General features: G+C 41.8%; 1 protein-coding gene across 2 annotated transcripts in view; it reads left to right on the top strand.

Annotated features, from left to right (window-relative positions):
* LOC147034975 (myoferlin-like) overlaps positions 1-20,110 on the top strand; it is a 203,964-nt gene that overhangs the window by 114,637 nt on the left and 69,217 nt on the right. For both annotated transcript variants that reach the window (XM_085891800.1, XM_085891808.1), the window contains exons 26-33: positions 5,357-5,520; positions 8,226-8,340; positions 12,283-12,385; positions 12,510-12,649; positions 14,168-14,335; positions 15,084-15,165; positions 16,701-16,778; positions 16,912-17,093. In XM_085891800.1, coding sequence (XP_085747926.1) covers positions 5,357-5,520; positions 8,226-8,340; positions 12,283-12,385; positions 12,510-12,649; positions 14,168-14,335; positions 15,084-15,165; positions 16,701-16,778; positions 16,912-17,093 — 1,032 coding nt within the window. The remainder of the gene's footprint in view (positions 1-5,356; positions 5,521-8,225; positions 8,341-12,282; positions 12,386-12,509; positions 12,650-14,167; positions 14,336-15,083; positions 15,166-16,700; positions 16,779-16,911; positions 17,094-20,110) is intronic.

The following is a 20,110-nucleotide window of genomic DNA, read 5'->3' on the forward strand; positions in this document are numbered from 1 at the left end:
GGGTCAATATGCACACACACAACTTATACTACCATGTGCCAAGCCAATAGTGCTATGAATGTTTATCATTGGTTTTCATTCAGAATCTGTGTCTTAATTAGACTAATTAGTCCACTTTAACTTTTTTTTTCTCAACCAAATCAAATTGTTACTTTCTTTGACCATTATTGGACCTTTATTAGTAAATTAACTTTCACTATCAACCTGCATTCCTCTCCAGTAAAGCAGATGTGTCATAACAGTAAACACTGGTGGCCATTTTGAAAAAAATGGCTGCCACAGCCATCAGCGGCTGAATTTGAGATGGCCCAATATCCAAGTCTGTTCATAATATTGTTGTGGTTGACCAAATTTGCAAACCACCATTCAGGTCCCTTAGGTGAGATATCTCGGTAAGTATATGTGTAGTTAGGCCCAAACCCGTTGTCTAGAGGGAATAAATGTCATTCAAGAGGGCTGCGACTCTTCAGGATAGCCGTTTTTCTTTTACTATCTTTATTTTGGACCAACCGCCATTATTACCACCACCAACCACGTCTCAACAGCCATCACAACAACAACCACCAACCACAACGCCGCTTCACCACAACCGCCATGACCTTTACCGTCACAACTCGCCACCATCGCATCACCGTCATCTCGCGCCACTCGTGGGCACCGATGCTGGACTCGTGTAGAGCGCGCACCGAGCGGCGTGTTCAAAAGCATCGCGGACTTTCCGCAGAAAAACAGATCAAAAACGACTCACGCCCACTTTTGTTCCGTCCAATTGGTGAGCGAGGGGCGATTTGGCCCCGCCTCCAGGGCGTTGGAGGGCGGTTGCTATATGCAAATTCATGGATCAAAAAGCATTCACGCCCACTTTTTCTCGGGCCAATGGGGAGCGAGGTGAAAGGTCGGAGGCAGAGGGTCAAAGATGAGAGAGCGAAGCCACGGGGCTTATAAAAACGACTGCGTTCGTCAGTCGAGAGGAGTCCAGTGGAAGTTGAGAGGAGTTCAGTTCGCAGGAGGAAGAGTTGAGTTGGAAGCGGAGGAAGAGTTCAGTGCAGTTGGGAGTTCGCGGAGTCGGAGTGAAGAGGACGGAGCTGTGGAGAGGCGGCGGCGGCGAAGGCGGACGAGGGGTGCTCGCGTCGGATTCGGGGAACTGAGGAGAGAGAAAGGCCGGCGGCGCGACCGAGTTCGTGGTGGAGACGCTCGTCGCGGGACCCGCGATTTTGGTGAAATCCTCCTTTCCCCGAGCATCAGCAACCCCCTCCTGTTTCCCCCCGCGCTGAGATAGTGTGACAAAAGGGGGCCCCCTTCCCACCCCCTACCAGACACTGTCCGCGAGGCCCGCGGAGTTGAGGCACCACCGCCGCTCCGCGTCTCATCATCAGACGGGTAGGCCCGACACGTTCTCGGCCCCAGGCCCACCTACCCCCTCATCCTGGAGGGTGGTTCTCTTTTCTTTTGCTTTGGGAATATGTGTTGTCGGCGCCGTCTGTGAAGTAAAATTGTATAAGTGTTGCCGTGTGCTCACGTAGTCGGTATTAGATCTGCATTGTCGCATTTGCTTTTTGTCTTCTTCTTTTCTATGTGCTTTTGGTGGAATTGTATATGTGTGCTTTCCGTTCATCGCGAAATAAATGTGCTTATTATTGAACTGTTTCCCCGCTTCGCTTCGTCATTTCTTTCATTGAATCCTCATCTTGCTTCACGTAAAGGGTTAGTCGTGGGTTAAGACGCCCGATAATTAATCGAACCGTCGAGGTCGACGAATAACACCGCTCGGTTATCCCGATAGTACGGAACGGGTCGCTTAAGTGGCCCATGTCCGAAGTCGACCTGCGGCGAGGTGCGTCGCCCGGTCTACCTTCCGTGTGGGTACTTAGGTAGGTCGAATTTGGCGAGCACCCCTATCCCACGCGGGGGTCGATTGGCTCGATCGCGGTGAGACCGAAAGGTCCACCCGTGACTGGTTCCCGGCGTTAGTCCGAGAGGGTCACGACTGGATTGTCCGTCCGGTGGGCGACGTGCCGCGATTCGAGTTACGTGGCCGTCAGCACGCCGGCGGGCGCGAATCCGCGACAATATGATAGGCTACGAGTGTGCCAAATTTGGTGCTTTCCTCACAAAATGCACAATTGTTATGCTATATTTAGCTAAGTTGCCCCACTAATAAAGGTTATGGTATGACTCGGATGTTTGTGTTGTTACATGACGGTGAGCTTTGGTGTTCGGACCAAGACACGTGTATAGGCTAGCAAGCTTTGTTTGACTGAGTACTTTACTCTTGAGGCTGAAGTACAAATGCTGAGCTTTGATAAAATGTTTGATTTTTTTCACCTTTTTACATGGAAAAGGATATTCTCAACAGAGATAATGACCAGATAGCCATAAACGTGTCTGAATTGGTTTCTTTTCCCTGTGAGTGGGCTGACCCTGCCAAAAGTTGGCCCTAAATTTATGTAGGCTGAATGTCATTGTGATTAACAGTGTTGCAGCTGACGATGAATTAGATTGTGGAAGGTTCTGTGTTTAAAACGGACTGCAGCTGAGCCAATTTGTCTATTTAAGTGTGTGCATGTGGGCACATGCACGTTACAAAATTGGGGGTGGGGGAGGGAGGGGTTCAATTAGTTTGTAATGAATGTCCCAAAAAGTAGTTTTGTAAGCCCGGCTAGCAACAGCCAGAATCGCATATCGAGAAACATCCCTGTCACATGAGCACCTGTATCTTGCTTTTTCCACTCCTCCCACCCACCCCCCCCCCCCAAAACCAGTGCATCCATGCGATGCCCACCTGCCATCCTCGGAGAAAAACACTAAGAGAACTTTACGCCTCCATTTCTATCTCTTTTGTTGTTTCATCTCACTGAACAGCTCTGCATGTCATTGTAGTCTAACACAAGCAAATTGTCTGTCTGTCTAGATTAAGCATGTCTTTCTTTCTTGCATCTCTCCATTGATTGATTTATTTCCATGTTCCCCATCCCTTTTATAATATATCAAGCTTGTTGAATTTTAAAAGCACTTTTAGATGGTCTTTGAGACTGGCATGTTTTCGATCATTATATCTTTATACCCTCTTTAATGCTCCTCGTCAGTGTGTCGTGATCATCATATTGGGCTTTTGAGATGACTTATCTGACTGGTTTATGTACTTTGTTTTAATCTGGTGATTGCAGATTAAAATCCCAGGTCTACAGTGTAGTGCCTGCAGAAGGTATTCACACCCTTTGATTTTTTTTTTTCACATTTTATTGTTGCAGCCTGAGTTTAAAATGTATTAAATTTGAAAGAAAAATGTTGTCATCTATCCACATAAAATATCCCATAATGACAAAAACATGTTTTTAGAATTTTAAACAAATTAATGAAAAATAAAAAGCTGAAATGTTTTGCATCAATCAGTATTCAACCCCTTTGCATAACACCCCAAATTGAGCTTAGGTGCATCCAATTTCCTTTGATCATCCATGAGATGTCTCTACAACTTGATTGGAGTCCACCTGTGTCCAATTAAATTGATTGCACATGGTTTACAAACAGACACACCTTGCGAGATAAGGTCCCACAGTTGACAGTGCATGTCAGAGCAGAACCTCTGATGAAGTCCAAGGAACTGTCCGTAGAACTCCGAAATAGAATTCTGAGGAATCGTAGATCTGGAGAAGGGTATAAAACAATTTCTGGAGTGTTGACAGTTCCCAAGAGCACAGTGAGCTCCATCATTGGGAAATGGAAAGAATACAGAACTACCCAGACTCTTCCTGGGGCTGGCCGTCTGACCAAACTGAGCAACTGTGCAAGGACGTTGGTCAGGGAGGTGACCAAGAACTTGATGACCACTCTGACAGAAGTACAGAGTTCCTTCGCTGAGATGGGAGAACCTGCTGGTAGGACAACAGTCTCTGCAGTACTTCACAAATCAAGGCTTTATGGGAGAGTGGCCAGACAGAAGTCGCTCCTGCGAAAAAGGCACATGACGGCACGCATGGAGTTTGCAAAAAGGCATGTGAAAGACTCTGAGAGCATGAGGCAAAAGATTCTTTGGTCTGATGAGATAAAATTTGAACTCTTTGGCCTGAAAAAAAGCGCTACGTCTGGTGAAAACCGACCACAGTTGATCACCGATCTAATACCATCCCTATTGTGAAGCATGGTGGTGGCAGCAGCATGCTCTGGGGATGGTTTTCAATGGCAGGGACTGGGAGACTTGTCAGGACAGAGGGAACAATGAATGGAGCCAAATACAGGCAAATCCTTGAGGATAACCTGCTTCAGAGTGCAAAAGACCTGAGACTGTGGTGAATATGTATGTTCCAACAGGACAATGACCCCAAACAGAGCCAAGGCAACACTGGAATGGCTTCAGAACAAGGACATGAAATTCCTTGAGTGGCCCAGCCAAAGCCCAGACTTGAATCCCATAGAGAATCTGTGGAAAGGCTTGAAAATTGCTGTTCACCGACACTCCCCATCCAACTGGACAGAACTTGAGCAAATCTACAAGGAAGAATGGGAGAAAATCCTCAAATCTAGATGTGAAAAGCTGATACAAACACCCAAGAACACTCGAAGCTGTAATTGCAGCCAAAGGTGCTTCTCGAAAGTAGTGACCAAGGAGGTTGAATCCCTATGCAAATTAGATATTTCAGTATTTCATTTTTCAATAAATTTGTAAGAATTTCAAAAAAACATTTTTTAACTTTGTCATTATAAGGTATTTTGTGTGGATCTGTAACAGAATTTAAATTTGATCCATTTTAATTATATTCAGGCTGTAATATTACAAAATGTGGCAAAAAAGTTGAGGGGTGTGAATACTTTCTGAAGGCTTTACTGTGTGAAGGCAATGGCAAACCAGCTAATGCATTTAATTACCCAGGAAGCTGCTGCGGCAGCACGATCCTGAGGAGTTGATTCTCAGACCTGACGTAAAGCAGATGACTGTCATTTGTTTCAATGACTTGCAAGCCCATATGTTACAGAACTTGGCACTGCATTATAATGTATATCGGGATGTTGAGTGCATTTTGGAGTTTTATTTAAAGTACAACTTAATATGGATTAATTGTTTCAAGGTTGGTAGGAAACTTGGAATTTTTCGAGCAGCTTATTGCGATTTTTCTATTGTAATTTATTTATTGATACACAATTTCCTTTTTTTGCAATGTCACGTGTCTGCAAAACGTATTTCTCTAAACTATTTTGTCTTTCACTTGTCAAATCTAGTTGGGAACTTCATTATTTTGCACCATAGTCAACTGGAACTACTGCTATTGACTATTGATGTGTTATCGATAAAATGATGAAACGTGCTTTTTATTTTGCTTCCAGCAAGTATGCTGTAACGTGTGCATTTCTTCCACAGTATGAGAATCAATTCAAGCTATTTGGCAGCTGGGGCACCAAGGGCCTGACTGGCTGCCCCAAGTGGTCAGATGTCACAGGGAAGATCAAGTTGAAGAAGGAAAGTTTTATGCCCCCTCGTGGGTGGCGTTGGGATCTTGAATGGCACATAGACCCTGAGAAAAAGTGAGAGGTTTATTAATTTAAAAAATTGGTTTAAAAGGATGACGACTATACACAGAAATCGATATTTTTGAAGGTCTGTTTTTAATGCCATATGGTTTTGCAATTTTTGCTTGGTATTGACAACAAATGTGTAGAAATATACACACACATACATATATATATTTTAAAGACTTGTATGATCTGAACGACTATAGTGTATAACAATGATGATAATGTATCATACTCTTTAGAGAGTGTTGATGCTGCCGAAGCATTTCTTTGGTACGTGTTGAGCTGGGAGGTTTGCCAGGAATTGGACATTTTGCCCAGGGTGTCAGAGATGGCTCGCCGATTCTTCATGAAGGACACTGATGGATCTTTAACATCCACCAACTAAATCCCTAATGATTATTTGAGGGATGACACACACGTTGATGCTTTCCCCTGCCTGTCAAACTCCAGGATGACGGTTAATATCTGGGCCGATATTCAAACCCAGGCGAGACAGCTCAGAGGTGCGTATGCATACCTCTTGTCTATCCTACCAGCCCAATGTGTGAATATTACCCTCCTGGAAAAATAAATTACTTGATGTTTTTGTGGAATACATCATAATCGCACAGTTCATCTATCGGTCTTTATTTGGACATTTGGACATGTGATCGAGCTTTTGTATGGTGTATTATGCCTGCCCTGTCTGCAGGTATAAATTTAACTTCAATTACAACTTTGTTTTGCTCAATGTTTTTATTTCCTATTCTTGCATTGTCGTTGCTTTTAAATCGTTGTCCCCTTGCCTTTAATCTTGGCATATCTAACTCTGAAAGTGGTATTTCGTAATGTTTGACGTTATGCTGATCCGCACAGCATCGTTCAATTGTGTGTTGTGCAGAGTTCAACAAATCAGATTTCCCAATTTCTCACGGCACCGATTTAACTTACTGTTGACCACCAAAGGGAGACCAAGATGGCAATCTGGCCAGGTGCATCCGTACAAAGAATGCAAAGCTTAAACTGCGTCGGTTGCACCATGCTCAAGTGTGACCTTGCAAGAATGAAATCACAGCAGTTGTTCAGGGCTTTCATGTGAAAGGGATAGTCGTGATGCTTTCACCTTGCTTGCTGGGTTTCCTTTTGTAGTTTATCTTTTGTTTTGGAACTTGATGTATTGAACTTTTCAAGAACATCCAAAAATGTGTGCATTGCACATTTCAACCAGAGTTGGTGTCAAAGCCACCCAATGCTCACCTGTTTATACATTTATCGTTTTTAAAAGACTAGTCTAATAATATTTTAAGGTCATCTCAGTGGAGATGACCTCATAAAGCCAGTCTCGAAGTCTGTCCGCCTGTCCGTCCGTCCGTCCACAATCAAACCGAGTAGAGACAAATAACCACTAGTGGAATGGATAGAGGTCGATGAGACATGCACAACGATATAACTTTCAAGGTCGTCCAAGGTCGAGGTCAACGTCACGAGGCTGTCAAAGTTGCGAAAATCGTCGATTTCAAATCGTATCTCCTCCCTCATTTATCAAGAGAGATCAAATGTTATTAGTGATTCAGATACTACGGACTATTATCGAGAACAACACGAGACATTTTTTTTTGAAATATGCTCTCGCTCCGATTTTATAGCCCTTCAAACTTCGCTCTGATTCTTCCTTGTCCGGTGTTGATTTGAAGTGGTCATCCGGAGGCTGGCGCCAATCTCTGAAGATGCTCCCTGTCCTGCGCAAATTTTTGGCTGCACCTGTCCGGCATAATTATTCCATATTTTTGCCCCATATGGGCTGTTCATAAAGTACATACAAAACTTAGGGGGGTGGGTGGTTTAAACCCCTCGTACGGGCTGCGTACAGGGTTGGGTGGGTGGTACGATGGCTGCATACATACTTTATGAAAGTGGTGTCGGACTACATGAAAGCGTTTCTGAAGATGAAGGTGAGCCTGTCATCGCAAGGGGGAAATTTGCTTCTGTCGACCTCTGGCAGAGATGACCGGCACTCCCGCTCGGGGTATTTTTTTTTATAAAGCATTGCAGTGAAGTCTTATCCAAATAATTTTAAAGCAATATATGTATTTGTATAGTGTGGTAGATAAAAACATTACAAAGGAAATAACTCGCACCAAAAACTTTAACATTTTCACGCTCACGCTGACGCTGACGCTCATGCCGGGGGTATCGCTATAGCTCTCTGTTCTTCGAACAGGCGAGCTAAAAATGCAAGAACTTTCTTCCTGGGAGGAAATGAGTTAGTCAGTGCACCACTACCTCGGATCATCCTCATTCCATACATATGGTATTCTTGTTTTTTATTTATTTATGCTTGATGACCAATAAAGTATACCCACTACCTCACCCTCTATTTTCATGTTGCTGTGTTTTCTTCCCTTCTCCCATTCATTCATGAATGTGCTTCTCTCATGAAGAGCTGAAATGTGATAATACAACCCTGCCCCCAAGGGGAAAAGGAGTTGGTTGTGAAAAAGCCTCAACCCACACTGTCCATACTCTCCCTCCTTCTGATAACCCAGCACCTTTCAACAATAATTTGATGAGAATTTTTTTTTATGTAAATGGTTTACTCTACATGAAGTATGGAAAATAGAGGCCATCCCTTACTCCTGGTTTGAAGTGAGGATTACAGAAAGGAATTATTTTTCTGATGCTAGTTTATTAATAACGAATTTTGGCCCTGCTTTTTATTTTTGTGCCACCCATAGCCTGCTGCTTGATACAGATGCAGGACATAAGTCCTATGTGGATGAGACTTACGTCAATGAAGAACGACAACCTGATGGGACCTGGGGTCCAGCTTCCGTGGAAAACACCAATGTAGTGCGTATCTTCGTGTGTGCGTGTGCGTGTGCATGTGCCATGTGTGTAGACTGTTTTTAAAGTCCGCATGGAATGTATTGTCTTTCAAAAATGAAATAAAAGTTTCCTTATGTAAGAATGCTGTTCCCAAGCTTGCATAAGTACTGGACACGTTTTTTTTGTCTTTAATATCCTGAAAAAACGTTTTAAGTTTATTAGCCCCCCCCCCCCCAATACACACAAAGAGCAAAGTGGGGTTATGCAATCGGTTCACTTCTGCCTCTGTCCAAATCTGTCTACAAACGTCAGTTTATGATTGAGGAACAACTTGAATTCATTTGAATGTTTTATTTTGAACACAAATCGGAAAACAAACCTGTAGTTTTGCACTACTTTGGCTCTGAATTCATCTTGATCGCACATGTGCAGAGAGGAGTGAGATTATTTTACTGACTGACTGCCTGCCTGACAGTCAAACAAAATTGAAAATCATTCCAAGCAGGAGTCTTTCTGTTTTTAAAGACATCACAAAGAACACAAACATGCACGAAGAACTAATGTGACGTGTTAAATAAGGTGGTGGATAACACACTGGCATCTACAGTGGTTGACTTCTGGAATTTTTTTTCCTATGCCCTCTAAAGTCTGTTTTATTTTTAATTGAATTGTATACTTGTAAATTATGGAACATAAATCACCTTGTTGGCACTGTCAAACCCCTTCTGTTTCGCAGTACTTGGACATGTTAAATAAGGTTGTATGTATATGACTACATCAACAGTGCTAAACTTCTGGAATATTTTTTAAAAAAAATTTAATTTCTTTAAAATCATTATTTTATTTCGATTGAATTATATATGTAGTTGAACACTGCATGGGGTAAGCAGGGCCACTAAGAGTCAGAATGGACCCAGGGTCAACACGAAGTGTTGGGCCCCTTCATCCGGGCCCCCTTCAAATTTTTTTTAAAACAATCTGTATGAGGTTTCCATATTTTTGTCATCGGAAACATCTGTCATGTTTAATGGAAATTGGGGTGTCATTCACTTATTCCTGCATGCAGATTTGTTTAACACACTTCATCCGGATGGGGTGTAGCCAACACTCCTGTGCTAATTTACGTCTTTTTGTCATTACCACGATTGTCATTTATATAAGTTGTTCCCATCGTTTATTTTACAAGGGAGGATGTCACTGTCCATGCTGGCAATGGCAAGCTGGGAAATCGCCCTGAGTGGCCTGGAGGGAGAAACGAAATAAAGTTGCCCTCGGTGTTTTATAATCACAAATTGTCATTATATGGTTCTTTTCAGGGTCTCTGCCGACTTTCTCAAAGATAAGTTTTCTGGTCGTTTTTATCGCATTTTCACTGTTATTTTGTTCTCTCCGTGTTTGTTGTGTTTCTAGTTTTGATGAGTATTCGGAGATCTTTTCACATCGGGTTTCCTTGAGGCTTACCCTTCTTCTTCCTGTCTGTGTTCCTGATCTTTTTGTTGTATTTCCTCCTTATCACGTTCAGTTTTAATTCCGCCACTACTTTAATAGCGAACGTAGTGAGCTTCATGCTCAACGTGTGCACATGAGAGAATAGGAAACAACAACAACACAATACCCTGGCAATTTGGAATCCGCGTCATCGGCTATGACCCTTTTACTTCCGGTTTTTGTCATCGGGAATGATGCGTCCCGGGAGATAAAGGCATCGTCGGAGACATGAAAGACCCAAATATCAGACATGGTGTATATTTTCTCCACTGATTTTAATAGATATCTCCTGCACCATCAAAAAATAATTTTTAATCGTGATTTACATTATTTGATCGCTGATCCCAAATCCAGGCCGAAGTAACTGGAAATTGCAGCATCGAATGCAAGAAGAATTCTACGTTCACTTCTTGGCTTTGCCTATTCCATATTATCCTCCCAACTATACCCTCTGTTTCATGTCTTCAATTAAAATTTAAAAAATCACAAATCGGAATCTTTTTCCCGTCTCATCTTTCTCACGTAACCATGTGACCTCCTCGAAAGACTCTTCCTCTTCCTCCTTCTTCTGCTTCTTCTTCCCTTCCACATTTCCATTTGCACTTTGATCATGAACGTATTCACCACTCACCCTCATGACTTTTCTTCAAACTCTTCCTTTACTTTACCCCCTCTTCCCTAATCTTCAAAAAAAAGTCTCAAAATATTTCTACTTCCTCTCTTCCATACTCCTCTCATTCAAAAACCTGATTTCGATTTGACCCTTCTTTCATCCTGTGTCAAAGTTACTTGACTGGCGCTCTCCAAGAAACTTTTAGCCCTTGCATGAGCCTCATCTCTGTTTAAAAACTTGGTAACTGAACACAATCCTGCAAGTCATGGGTTGTGTTCCATTACCAATCAGCTTGTAGAGTACTCGCTAAGTGGCTTCAGCACTCATGCGAGCAGTCCAACAAAACTGTTCATAAGGAACAGCTGGCTTGGCAAGCAAGAGCAAGCTGATTGGTAATGGAACACCTTAACACAGCATTTTTCCCCAAGAGGGGAAAAGGTAATAAAACATGGGAATGCCTCCAGATTAATTTTTTTGCAGTCGAGTCGAAAGCAACAAAGATCAACTGAGTGCGAAAATAACATGGAGTCCTCTTTTTCTTTTCTTTTATTTTTTTTTTTTGGGGGGGGGGGGGATTTTGGGCTGAAATAAGAGTCCTCTTACTTGGGCGTTTTGGGCTGAAAAACTTTTTTGCGCCCAGGGCCCCAAAAACAAAAGACTCCAGTGTCCTTGCAAGGAGTAGGCAAGCTTTTTCCAGAACCATGAACAAATTCCAAATTCCTGTCTTAACGACTGGGAAGGCAATGACAAACCATCCAGTATAATCCTTGCTCAGCAAGCTGCCTCGGCAGCTCTGATGCTCTGTGACGAGTATGGTATATCAGGAGGGGGGAGGAGAGGGAGAGGGAGGCTTTTGACAAATTACAGAGGGGAAGGGTCAGCATTTAATATGCTTTTAAACATTTAATCTTCATCAATACATCAGGAGACTTTATCGCAAAGCTTATTTTCATTTATTTTACGTTTATTTGTGATGGTTTATTTTTGGCGCCACCCAAATTCCTTAATCTTTTCTCGAAGCCCAAGAACCTAACCCTCTTATTCCCATTGGAAAATGATTTTAAATATCGTGGTTTTGAATATCACAGCATTTTCAAAGAACGTAACCACACAATATTTAAGGGCTTACTATGTTACACAAGTAATGCTAAACTGAAGGTTCTTGGAAGTGCAAACAAGACAACTTGTGTTCTGCACTACTAAAAGATATGATTCCATTGAAATAAGTTTTTTTTAAAGGCTGTAGAAAAAAAATCTACACACTTTACATACAGTATTTATTGAGAAGTTTACTGCGATTGATGCAACATCTCTTGGACCAACTTATTTAACAAGTTAAATTAGTTCTTTGTGCCTGTTTTTTGACCCTTTTCACATCCCTAAAAATAGTAAATTCCTGTTTGGAATGATTTTCCATGTTTGACTGCCAGACAGACTGAAGCAATTGCTTTCCGCATGCACGCTTGGAAAGATTTCATACATTTTATACAATTCAGAGCCAAAGTACTGCTAAACTGCAAGTTTGTGTTCTGATTCCTGATCTGATTGGTGTTCTGAAGTGTTCAAAATATATAATTCATTTGAAATTCAGTAGTTCCTCAATCATAGAAAAACACTCATGGATAATGAACCAATTGCTTAACCCCACTTTGCAATCGGTGCACATGGTCATTATAGCTGGTCACCAGTTTTGCAAGGCAGAAAGCAACGCAGGTTGTGTTTATGGCTATTTTGGACAGTTTTGAGAGTTGTAATAGACCAAAGCAGCCGCAGTAATAAAATAAATAACATTTTTGCACATTGTAAAAAATCGGTTTAAAATCGATATTATTTACACAAGCTTCACTTTTCTCTCATGCACTTAGAAAGGAGATGCTGCTGCCCCAATAAGTGAATTACCATGTCCACCTGGCTGGGTTGTGGTGAAAGACTGGAATGTTGACTTGGATCGAGCTGTGGATGAAAGCGGTTTGTATATGGCTTCCACGTGACAACAGTATTTTTGATTAGGACAACTCGTGCTGTGTATCAAGTTGCTGATTGAGATGCAAAAATGTCAAATTATGGTCTCCTGCTTTTCTAATGATTGCAGGTTGGGAGTATGGATCGATTATCTCTCCAGCAACAAAACCCAGCAGCTGGCAACCTGTGGAGAAAATGTACCACACAAACAGACGACTGCGGATGACCAGACAGCGTAAATCCAACATCGCGCGAGACCAATACATGAAGGTGATCTATACAGCTATAATTCAATCTTTTTATTGATGGAGTATCTTGAGGTATTTTTGCTTTTTACGGATTTGGGCACGGAAAGAGAATAGTGTCGAATAGGAAACTACAAATGGTTTTACGTTGGATGTTTTTTTTGTTTGTTTGTTTTGTTTTTTTACCCTCGCCGAAGGATTCGGAGAGGGTATTGCATTTGGGTCCATTGGTTTGTTTGTCTGTTACTTGTCAAAAAAAAATAAAATTGGGGTAAGTATGTATGTTTATTGTCTCTGTCTGTTTGTGTGTGTTTGTTTGTGGGTTTGCCTGTCCACTCACCACCGGCCCAAACCACTCAACCAATATTCTGAAATTTTCCGAGATTATTGGCACCGACCCTGCGATGGTTGCACATTGAAAGGTCATAAGATTTGGTCGACCGAAAAGGGTCTACGTATGCCAATCGGCCCATTTGAGACAAATTTTCTAATATCCTCAAATTTCATCCGATTGACTTGAAGTTTGAACAGGATTTTCATGTCACGTCGCTGAATTCAACTTCCAATTAATTTTAATGTCAAAATTTCAACACAGGCCTTATTTCTGAAATTGATCGGGCCAAAAACCAAATATATCACTATATCTAAAAAAAAAAAGTTGTGGATGAGTTTTGACAAAACAAGTTGAATGGGTTGAATAGGTGACGAACACGTGGATTGGATTTTGGTTCAGATCCAGCCCATCAGTGGAATACAAAATGTGAACTGATCCACCTGGCAGAGGTGTGCGCTCTGCCAAGTACCATTCTACTTTGTGCTGTTTTGCTAAGTTGTCACTGATTTTTAATTTGTTTGTTTGTACGCACAGAACTTTTGTGTTTTACTCCGCAACCGCTTGTCAGATTGAGACGAAAATTTTCATCATTGGTGCGACTACTCATGGAGAATATTTTAGTGATAACTATTATGTCAGAGGTCATATGGAGCGGCAGCCATATTGTAAAAACAGAAAAACTTTGGACCTCTATCTCTGGAACTGCCCCAAAGAAAAAATTGGCAAATAGCAAGTACTCATGGGGGAATGAGTGATTTTTTTTTTATGACATCATAGGTGCCCTCGTTATGACGTCATAATTGCATATGGAGAACGCTACATCAAATTGGTATGAAAAATTTTGAGGTTTATTTCAGGATAATATGATCCACAGAAAAAAATTCATGACTCCATTTGGTCACGTGATTTGGCAGCCATATTGTTTTTTTTTAAACCTTCAAAAATCTTCTCTGAAGTGGCTCAACAGATCAAGGCAAAACTTTTCATCTATGACTGCCTATCCATGAGGAACAAAAGGTTTACACATATGATGTCATTGTTCACATGGTTTGGCAGCCAAATTGGATCTGCCCTAAAACCCATAAAAAATACACCACTCAAAAGAAGTTCTGGCAAGGGTTTGTAATCTCTGCTCTTTTTCTTGTTTGTTCTGCTTTGCAATTCTGTGTGGAATTGCTCGCATGACATGTGATGTTACTGTTTGTCTAGCAAGTTGAAGATGCATCTGAAGGTTGGGAATATGCATCTCTCTTTGGCTGGAAGTTTCATGTGCAACCACGCAAAGCAGACTCGTTCCGTCGGAGACGCTGGCGAAGACGAATGATGCCTGCGCAGCATGTTGGAGATGCAGCTGTATTTGCTCTTGAGGGATCTTTGGTGAGGATGCAATGATAAATGTAACATGCCTATAATTCTTGAAAATCTGCCAGGTTTGCCAACTTACTTGTTTTATGAAATGTATAAATGGTTGATATTGACATCCAGTCTGAGTTGCTTTTGCTTAAATTATTTTGGAAAGTCTCGAACATCTAACACAGCAGCACATTTTGACTTTAAGTGGTTACTGCAAGTCCATGGTTTCGATTTTTTTTTAATTTATTTATTTAACCATATTGGGTTGAGGCTGGAACATATTGCAAGGGATGCGATGAGTTGATTTGGGTGTATTGAATTTTATATGTGCATTACAATCTTTTCTGGATTTCCCAATTTTATTTTAAAGTAAGATCTTTACAATTGACTTAAAACACTGATTTACTCAAACAAACTCCTGGATTGTGAGACTTGCTCTCATCAGTGTCCCTAAAATATGATCCAAAAAAAGTTTGTCATGTCGGTGATCAATACCTGCATTCAGACATAGACATGCAGACAGATGTATTTTTTTTTTAACCCCTTGAGCATTATGTACCAAAAACGAACACACCTGATATTGATATTACGAAGGGAGGTCCATGAGGAGGTTGCAAATGTATTGTGGCTGTTTGTTTTTTTGTGCAGCAGACATGTGATTATATACTCATCACATCTCTTCCTCCTTTAAAATGATAGTAATAATATTGGTGATAATTTGATGTACACAACTTTATAAAGTTTGAAAACTTTCTATTCATTTTTTAATCAGGTGGGGTTTGAGAAGGACGAAGACAGTGATGAAGAGTCTGCACGAGGAGTGAATGTTCCCATGGCATCTTGCGTTTTTGAAAGCAAGTACAAAGCATTTTGAAGATATTGGCATACCATTGCCATAAATATTGTCGCATTTCCAGCCCCACACCACACCCCTGATTTACTACAGTCGGGTTAAGCCATAGCCTCACAGATAGCTGTCCCATGGAGTTTCCGGCGTGGCGTGAATAATCTGTGTTAACGAGGGTGTATACGCTCATATATCGATCATTTGCTTTAATTTGGACTGCTAGGGATTTTCCAATGGATGAAAATGGTTTTTTATCTTAACACAGGATATGCAACGAGCTGGACCCGTGTTCTTAAGAAGTACGAATAATTTATTAAAAGATGAGATGACAAACTTAGATCCTGAACAAAAGATAGACTTACCCGATGACCTATGTGGTATTGGGAGTTGCATGAATATTAATCAATGCATGATGAACTGGAACTGACGAGGCAGAACCGAGAGTGACGTCAGTGGGCTGTCGAGTGTGTGGCGGCAGGAGACGTGATTAAAAATGGTTGAGCGAAAGATCCTTTGTGTGGGCTGTCTTTGCTGCAAAACACCCGAGCACTTAAAACAACAGAGAAAAAAGCCTATGGAATCACGTTCATGCAATCACTCGTGGAGCAAGTTGGAATTGCGAAATACCCCGTGTGAGTTCATTCGTACAACTCTCAGGCGAGCGATGGCACAGACAGATAGTTTTGAAACTTGGTAAGATTTTCATTACATCAGAAAAATAAACCAGAACACCTCATAAGAGTGAAGCTAGTTTCATATCATCATTTGCAACTTAATTTTGCATTTGGCTTCGCGCAGCGCATTACGTTTTCTTTTTAAAAATAATTTTACGAAAATGGGTCAAAAGGGCCGGAATCGCACTTTGGGCTCAGCTAATGCCTGGCTAATGGTCTCTAGAATATACTTGTCAAGTTTGGTTTGGTTCCGTTCACTCATAACTGAGAAATAATTTCTAAGAAAATGGGCCGTTCCTCGGCCGGAAGGGCTGCAATCGCACTTTGGGCTCGGTCTGTGCATGCACATATGTGTCTAGTATATGCCGGTCAATTTTCATCGAATTATGTTCACGAATAATGGAGAAATAGACGTTCAAATGAACTGTACACAAAAAAAATAGGGAACGCGAGCAGCGCTTCGACCCCACGGGGTGGAAGACCCCACACGGTAAAAAAATCGGGTGAGGTTAACCAGCAGCAGTTTGGTCGGAAACTATCAATGCAGCAATGGTTTGTTTGCTCGGCTGTAGGAGGACATTCTGTGAGCCAAATCCTGTATATTCTACCAGAGCAATTCACTCCCAGTGTGTGTCCTTCCCTCCAATGACTGACTCTTCAAAGCAGCTTGTACTCCTGTTCCTCTTTCAGCCACATGCACTGAGTAAAAAACACACAATATTCTTACTGCGAATGCAAACGGTGGTCTCTGCCTTCCAATGTCTGACACCCCCACCCTCATAAACGTAACAATATGTTATCACACATTAAGGTCACAGCTTTTTTTGTAAACTTTTTTTTTTCTTCATTTTTTTTGCTCTTTACTTAGAACCTGAAAAATTCCATCTCCGCTGCTACATCTACCAAGGCCGACAGCTGATTGCCATGGATAATGAGAAGCTTTCTGGTATGTTATTTGAGCTCGAGTAGTTGTGATGATGAATTATTTTTGTATCGATGTAACCTTGCTCCGATCGTCCCATGTCCAATCTCGGATTTCTAAGCACGGTTATTTTTTTTTCTTCCTCCCTAACCCTAAGATTGCTACTGTGTCGTTTCATTTTTGCACCGGTCAAAGAAAACTGAGGTTAAGAAGTCAACACTGAATCCAACATGGGACCAGACGCTCATCTTTCAAACAATTGACATCTTTGGAAGCCTTGATTCTCTGAAGAGAGACCCACCACAAGTGGTGGTGGAATTATTTGACAAGGATGACATTGTAAGTAGTTAATCAAGATGTATGTGCTGTAAGTTGATTTGCCAAAACCTGATTTGATCGAAGTATTCTTTGCAGTTGCATTTCATTTTATATGAGGGGCAGTCAATAAGTAACCTTAAAATGGTGATACGAATTCAAGAATGTAATGTGTGTTGTTGGAAATGACGTATGTTGTAGCTATGGGTAAGAGTCGTGTTGTGCCTGTTTTAGATCTGGAAACATTGAGCGTATGACGTCTGCAGAGCAGTTCCAAGATGGTGGCTCCCTTATAAGTGGGCACCAGGGAGGAGGAATGTTCTCTCATCCGTTTCTTGGCAAGAGGGGGTGTGAATCCCAGTGAAATCCATCGCAGAATGGACAAGAGGGGTTGTAAAGGACAAAACAGTGAGGAACAGAGACATTAGGAGATCTGTGGAAGGGAGAGGGATGGGGCAGGGGACATGGTGTATACAATATGGACACTACAGGGACTTTCGAGAAGGAAAGCAGGAAATTTGCAGGAGGTGCGTTTGGGTTGGATTAACGGGCGTAGAAAATATTGAGGATTTGGATGGGGGATGATCGGTGGTGAACAGCTGTTTTGAAGGCCTGGAGGGAAGAATGGGATTGAACAGAGTGAGGAAGTTTATTCCGAAGGTGGGGAAAAAGAGGAATTGAAAGAGTGAATGTGAGCAGTTATTCGTGATTTTGGTAGTTTTACCAAAAGGGGTTGAAGGCAGACCTTGAGCACACTGTGGAAATGTGGTGGGGACAAATCTCACACAGAGCAGGGGGTGGGGGGGGGCAGGGCGAGATCGGAGAGGAGACGGTGGAAGACAGAAAGACCACCGACCTACCTGGGGTGAGAGAGTGAGAGGCCCAAAGACTCAGCCTCATCGTAGGAGATACCAATGATCTGAAATGCCTTGGTTTCCACTGTGGGAAGCTGAGAAAGGTGAGAGGCAGGAGCACCAGCCGATGGGGAGAGCAGTACTCCATCAGGCTGTGGACGAAAGCTTTGTATGTGGTCAGGAGCTCAGATGGGCCGAGGAAGGACTTTGCACGATGGAGGATTCCCAGTTGGTGACTGGGTTTGGAGGCCAGGTTGTAAATGTAGCTTTCCCAGGAAAGATCACGGCAGATAGTGAGATCCAGAAGCTTGAGTGAAGGGACCTCATCTGGAAGATTGTTGAAAAAGTAGATGGGGGGGGGAGGGGGGTTCTAAATGGTCCTTTTGGAGAGACAAAGCGAGTGAGATTTGTCAGGATTGAAAGACATGTTCCACGTGTTGGACCAGTTTGTGATTTTACCCAGATCTGCAGTGAGCGAAGAAGAAGCTGCTTGATGGTCTGAGGGATAACAGATGGTACGGCAGAGGGTGGAGTCATAAGCAAAGAGATAAAGGATTTTCCAGAGAGTCAGAGAGATATGTCGTCTACAACTCCACACATTACATTCTCAAATTTATATCACCATTTTATGGTTATTTATTGACTGCCCCTTGTTAATGAATTGTCAGTAATGCTAAGATTCTCAAAAGATCCTTCCAGTGACGATGAACAACCAAAACTTTAAAATTATAAAATGTCAATATTCCGCTTGATGTTCATGACCAAATTCTCATTTGTGTAATCGCCAACAAATTGTCTCGGCGCAACAACCTTTTCCATTTTTTGCATACAGAGCCGAGGCTCGTGGAGGAGTGAGAATACAGAATGGAAATTAATTTTATCAGCAAAGATGAAAGAAGGCTTTTAATATTGTGACCTCAAGGCATGGTCGTTCATTTTACGCACATTGATGCACTGTTTCATTGGTTGATGCACATATCAACTTCTCATTTGAAAGGACACTGAAGGTTAAGTTGTTGTATATTCTCTACATTCATCTCAGAGGGTAGCACAAGGCTAACAGGATGGCCTGGAGGTACACCCACTCGAGAGATCTTGCTTGGGTTTGAAACCTGGCCCAGCTATAAACTATCATCCTGTTGTTTCACAGGCAGGGTGATTCACCAGTGTGTGCCATCCCTCAGATGGATATTAAACGGGCGTCCCGTCTGCCAGCATTCATTGGTGGACGTTAAATATATCATGTTGTCTTTTGTGAAGATTAGGCAAGCCATCACCGGCATTGCATCAGCTGCACAGCTGCACCTCAATCCAATTATGCCACCCCTCACCGTTGTGTGGCATACGAATGAAGAAGGTGTCGCATTAACCTTGTCTGCATTTGATTTCTGACCTGACTACAAATTGTCACCTTATTGCTTTTTGGACAGGGCTGATTTGTATGCCACCCATTCTGAACGACATCAAGTACGACGAATCTTCTGATGGATGCTAAGCAGGGTGTCTCATCTGCTAGCATTCTCTGTTGGAAGTTGAAGATGTAACAATAGCTTTTATAAAGGCTCAACCATGGTGTCAGCACACTCCACATGACAAATATTTGCCTTTATCGCCAACACTCTGGTATGGATCTGTGACGTGTCCTGGTTTTGTTTAGAGCCACAGAATCTTTCTGCACATCTGATGAACACTTGGAAAGCAGAGTATGGTCATGGATGTTGAATGATCTCTCTATATTTCTATTATATCATGAAACAAAGGTCTTTTTGATGAATCTCATGCAAAATAAAGTCTGGCTTAAAAAAAAAAAAAACGCACAAGCGCTCACATGCTATGATGGCATTGGGCCTTCATGGTAGCCTCTTGAATAAGCGAGAGCTTGTACGGATTGATATTCAATGATGAAAAAGAGGAGACAAAATCAGCTGTGTGTATATATGTATATATGCATGTATATATATATATATATATATATATATATATATATATATATATATATATATATATATATATGCACAGGATTATAAAATGGCAGTACGAATTCTTCTCCCTTGACATGCTTTCTTTCCTTTGCATTCATCTCTTGTACAAAATTGTGGATTGACAAAAAATATAACAAACTGGTTTACTCAAATCAGTGTATGTAAAGTACAATCCACATTGTACATCTTGGCTTGCCTCTTGAGC

The sequence above is a fragment of the Eptatretus burgeri genome, chromosome 1 (genome assembly GCF_056783735.1).
Source record: "Eptatretus burgeri isolate ZD-2024b chromosome 1, Ebu_testis_v1, whole genome shotgun sequence".
In the NCBI taxonomy this organism is placed as follows: domain Eukaryota; kingdom Metazoa; phylum Chordata; class Myxini; order Myxiniformes; family Myxinidae; genus Eptatretus; species Eptatretus burgeri.